Source organism: Montipora foliosa, chromosome 3 (genome assembly GCF_036669935.1).
Source record: "Montipora foliosa isolate CH-2021 chromosome 3, ASM3666993v2, whole genome shotgun sequence".
NCBI lineage: Eukaryota > Metazoa > Cnidaria > Anthozoa > Scleractinia > Acroporidae > Montipora > Montipora foliosa.
The window spans coordinates 64,172,321-64,177,706 of record NC_090871.1 but is presented as its reverse complement, the minus strand read 5'-3'; the positions used below and the strand labels follow the sequence as shown (position 1 = coordinate 64,177,706).

Below are 5,386 nucleotides of genomic sequence, written 5' to 3'. Positions count from 1 at the left end.
ACTGCTGGGAGACTTGATCGCATACCTCCTGATGGCGGGCTCACGTTTGTGGACTTCATTGTTTATCAAGGAAATCCAATGGGTTCGATAACAGGGCATGAGCTTATCCCAACTTGGTGGGATGGTACGTCATGTAAGGAGGTGATTTTGCCGGAGGTTTGTATTGTTCCTAAAGAATTTCTGAAGTATGAAGCTCTGACAAATCACCGAGAGCTTAGCTACTAAAAATATAAAATGTGGAAATATCGTAGAGCCTAGACTACAACAACCTAAATTTTCGGAAAGGGCGAATGAAGGAAATTTGAGCTTGGGGATTAACTCTAAGCAACAAGAAGACACGACACATTTAAGATAAAAGAGTAGAAAATAAGTGCGGAATAAACGATTGTCGGAAAGAAGGCAACCCGATAAATTTCGCGGAAACGACACCGCGAGAACCACCCACGTGAATCCTCTTAAAGTGAGAGTACTTCGCATAAAACAACCATTGGTCAGCTCAAGCTTAAAAATGCGGTCACTAAAACCAGAGCAAACCTTAAAGTTTTTTTGTCATCAAGAGAGTACTTTTCCAGTAACAAGTCGAAAATCCTGAAAAATTTTCTTTCGTTACACAACACCTTTTTCCAATGAACTCAGCCGGATATTAGATTAGCAAAGAACATTTCGTATATAGCTTGTCAAATTATGCCGAGTCGTAAACAACGCAAAATCATCTGCCTTTGGATGATAATCCTCCGCACAGTTCATTTGGCGGGTAATTTGGCGGTACATAACGCCTTTGGCTTTGCTTCCCGGACTTACAGAGACCTTAAATCCTAAAAAATCGCTTGTACATATATTATGATAAGGAATTATCATTGTCAAACTAAATAAATGAACATGTTTACAGTCAGTGTTGAATTGTGCGTAAATGAAGTTAGATTCGAAGCATCGTACTGTGATAGGTTATCTTAATCTCTTCTTTTTCTTTCAGGAAAAATTTTTTCGGGCTCCTTATATCTTGGTCTCGAAAGAGCACTCCTTTTCAGGACGCAAACATGACGCTGCCACCGTTTGGGCTGAAAACATAGAATCGACGAAGTTCACAGTGTGTCTGAGAGAAATGCAAAACTTTGACGGATTACATGAAAGTATTATCGTGGTAAGGGATGGAAACTAGTTTTCGTAATTAAGGTTGATTTTGGTTGTTTGACGATCAAGAGGTGGAGGAAACATTTCATATTGTGTCGTCACTAAATGGTGTATAAATATTTACTTTTAAAGGGGCTGGGTCACGCTATTTTAGGTAATTTTGTTTAATTTTGTTAAATATGAGCTCTAAACGTCAAATTGGCAAAGCAAGAGTTTTTCATTTGCAAAGTCACGGCCACATAACTGAGAATGATTTTCCAGCTGTGTAAATGACATTTTGATATAGACTGATTATAAATTTGAAAAAAAGGTGGGCCGACGTTTTTAAAATTTACCCAAATTCAATCCATTTCAATCCTCTCCAGTTTTGTCCATCCATGTCCCTTCTTGGCTTCCCTGTGCTTTGTTAGAGTTCTTCTGTAGTTTTGAACAGTTATTTTGATATTTTAGTTAATTCTATGACTATTCGATCGGTGCTGAAATTGCCTAAAATTGCGTGACCTAGCCCCCTTTAATAGAATCTGCAACACTCCCTAAATATTACATAAAGAAGGCTGTTTTGGCGACACTATAGGGACTTTAATATCGGCAATGTAGACTCAGACGTCACTTCAAATCATAATTCGCACTATCGTATGTTTTCTGCTATTATTCCATCTAGTTTAGATCGTACAAATTGATCGAGGTATTCAAAAAAGAAATTGGGTAAAAGCTGTTTTATACAAATGGACCTCGTGAATGAAAGGTTCACATTTGTCTGCTCGCGTTGATGTAAAAACCTCAAATTCAACGATTTCACGTCGTTGGCCGTGTTTTCACCAGAGTACCACAAAAATGTATTTAAACGCGTGCTGCAAAAGCGTGCTGTGCACGTGCAGCACGATTATATTTCGTCTTTTAACCAATGATCAGTTGAAGTGGCTTTGTGGCGTTAGCGGTGCCGCGGCAGCCATCGTTCCTTAAACTCCCGTAAAATTTGAACGTCACGTTAATAACGTAACGTTGTTAACCTTACAGCTTGTGGTGTTTCAAATTTCTGTTCCACTGTAGGACTGGATCGCTTTCTCGGAACTACCAGAAGAGATGAATGTGGCTTGGCAAACTGTAATTTTAAGAAATTTCGTTGGAATTGAATCATTGGGTGAAACGAACTATGCATTTTGTGAGGTGAGAGGCTATTATAATTGTGAGTCCTCTTCTTCTTGTCTCTGAGAAATTATTGTCTTCCGTGGTAACCAAATTAACGAGACGGCTCTGCCCTCCTTACATGTCCACACATTTCTGTCAAAGAATAAAGTGATCTTTTAAATTTTCCGCCGTAACAAATTACTACGCAAGAGACGGTGACGTCTGTTTTATTCTTAGGTTTACAGATGGATTTTTTCCTTCGACATTGTTACGAACTTTCATTGCTTAAAGAATGAAGTGAACTGAGAAAAATTTAAAGCTCAGAGTCAGGTGTTTTTGTCTTGACAGACAGTGAAATTCAACGTATTTTTCTCCGCTACACCGTATGTGATGGTTTCCGCTTGTCACAACAGTCATTATGGCTACATGCCGGAGGAACACAACAGTATTGCAGCGTGGGTAGAGGTGAGATTCAAGTTGATTTTAAATCACCCGTTGAACATTTTTCGACTACTGTTCGTTCCCGCAGTTTGCTCCATGATTGATTTCTCAGCCAATCCGGCAGATGTTAAGAAAACACTAATCGGACATGCTTACCTTAGTCTTTTCGACTGTTTGGCGCCTTCGTTTGATTGTCTCAGATTTCTCAGCTCGGACTACAAAAAGAGCAAAAGAAAAATTAGCATGATTAGGTGTATTTGTAACTAAAGTTCAGTCGTCACTTACGACGAAAGTATAACCATATCAATCTTATGCGCTAGCGAGGACGGCCGTTACATAAACCTGAATTCATACGCGTGCGTGGAGTGTATTATTGTGTCCATTCCCTCTCGGCCGAACACCCGTTCAAAATGGGTTATGAGCTGAATTAACCTTTATCACTACGCGGCCATTTTGGAGTCCGTGGGGAATAAAGGCTTTGTCTTTGCATTGTCCTTGAACCTCCAGCCTCACACTCAATGAGAGGTTAGACATGCAAAGTCTGTTGTTTGAACATTGAGTAATAATGGTCTGTGAATACTCCAAAATGATTTAAAACACTTCATGACACATTTACGGGTGTAACATTTGGTGACGTTAAATAGCAATACCTATTGGGTTCATTTGTAATGCTTAAAAACGAGCAGCAGTGTTTTATCGGGTTTAAAAACACGAGTCACGAAGCCGAGTGTGTTTACGCCCGATAAAACACGTTTTTAAGGGCTTCAAGAACATTCCACAGAAGCGTGTCCCTACCATAATGTTAACCATTACGCGAAAAAGTTGGGGTAGATTCAATCCTTCCAAATAGTACAGTTTTTTTAAAGTGTTAAAACTGGTTTGAGCTTTCTTAAAAGTTTCTAGATACTTGTAGTATTCACTAAACCATGTTTTTTTTTCCCTCTCCCTGAGAAGAACATTAACTCGACACATTGCCGTGTTTGTATGAAGGAGCTGCATTCTCCTCTTGGCTACGATCCTGTCAACATCGATGTGGTTGCAATAGGTACAGATGAATTCCAGAAAGAAGACATTGTGCGTTAAATGACCAAAAGACTGCTCTAATTGTGGACGGTTAGGAAAAAAAAACGATAATTCTAAGGAGGGAGATGGCATTTGTGGGCTCACGTCAATAAGCTCCACGAAAAAATGAATTACAAACGCGATTTGCCTCAAAGAATTTTCAGTTGAAGTTACTTGGTCTTGGGGTGGAAGTGAGGTAGCTGGTGACTTTGCCTCGTTTCTTTTTCAAAGAGCCTTGTATGAACGTCGGCTAAATAACATTACGGAGTTTAAGCAACGACAACGCCACATGGCAAGAATTTGATTGGTTAAAAAAGGAAAATACTCGTGCTGCACGAATTTCCTTACATTTCTCTGCCGTACTCCACAAAACAACCTGATTTCAGGTTTTGACGACAATAGTTGCGGTCGCATTAGGGAGTGAACACTAGTGTTAAAATCAAGTTCTGTTGTTCAGTGTTCGCCTCGGGATTCAAAACACCAGAGAGTTGGCACTAGAGTAATGTCAACGCTAGCGTTACACTGTGTTTCTCTCAGTGTTACCGCAACCAGTGTTGGCACATAACAATGAACCATTCATTTTCTATTTTTGCTCTTAAAACTATTCGTACCCATCCAGTTACAGGATTGTACAAAGTGAACAAGACGGAATAATCGTGGAATACTTGCGATAGGGCATTAAATTTAGTCACGGTATTACAATGACAAAAACACCCGATTTATATAGGAAAAAAATGAGGTCTTTATCAATACAACCTCACCTGTTACCCATAAGTTAAAACTTCAAAAGAGCCTTTCAAGAAGGCATTAAATTAAGTGCGAGAACATTCCATGATTTACAATTAAGCAACCAACTTTTCATTATATTTCTCGTTTCAGGCTCAAGTGGTGAATGAAGCAGATGCTCAAGCAGTTTTTTATGCGTCAAATATGATTTTAATGTATTTTACACGTGCAAAGAACACATAAGTTTTTGTTCTTAGGAGAATTAAACGTAGCCGCGACAAGTATGATCCATAATGATAAAAATTTGACACAAAGAATTTAGAAAATTGAATTTACAGGGTGAATACAGTATATGGCGACACCCGAGAGGGAGTCGCTTAAAAAAAAAAAGACTACGCCTCGTTTTGTTATGAACATTAATAAAATGTCAAAGATAGGAAGCGCCTTGTCCGAGGAAATAAGAAGCAGGTGAAGACGTTTCTTTAGGTTGTTTTTTTTTTTGGAAACCGCAGAGCCACAAAAGTGTTATTACGTGATCAGATTTTTTTAAACCGCAGACTGAAATCAAAGTTCCGTGAAGCAGACTGAAAAAAAAAGCCCTTGTCCACGGAACATCTGAGATCGATAGTATGTCGCTATTTTATTGGTTTGTTCTTCCCCCCCCCCCCCCTACCCTCCCACCCCTCTCGCACTCGCTGCCCATCCAAAAAATTGTCACTTTCACCAAAAACACCCTGGATGACCAGTAACTACCCTGGGTGTGAGAGGATGTGACATCCCCCCCCCCCCCACTTGAAAGATCCTCGCTACTCCCCTGTTTTCTATCTTTACTGTAAAACCATTCGTAACCATCCAGTTACAGGATAACTCGCCCATATGTACAAAGTGAACAAGACAG

At 39.5% G+C, this 5,386-nt stretch overlaps 1 protein-coding gene across 1 annotated transcript in view; it reads left to right on the top strand.

Moving 5' to 3' along the window:
- Nucleotides 1–4,744, top strand: part of LOC137996224 (uncharacterized) — an 18,688-nt gene extending 13,944 nt beyond the window's left edge. Inside the window, exons 12-16 of the mRNA XM_068841643.1 lie at nt 1–156; nt 974–1,141; nt 2,182–2,298; nt 2,608–2,724; nt 4,642–4,744. The exon at nt 1–156 is cut by the window's left edge and continues 218 nt beyond it. Of these exons, the coding sequence (XP_068697744.1) occupies nt 1–156; nt 974–1,141; nt 2,182–2,298; nt 2,608–2,724; nt 4,642–4,731 (648 nt within the window). The 3' untranslated portion in view covers nt 4,732–4,744. The remainder of the gene's footprint in view (nt 157–973; nt 1,142–2,181; nt 2,299–2,607; nt 2,725–4,641) is intronic.
- Nucleotides 4,745–5,386: the final 642 nt, after the last annotated feature.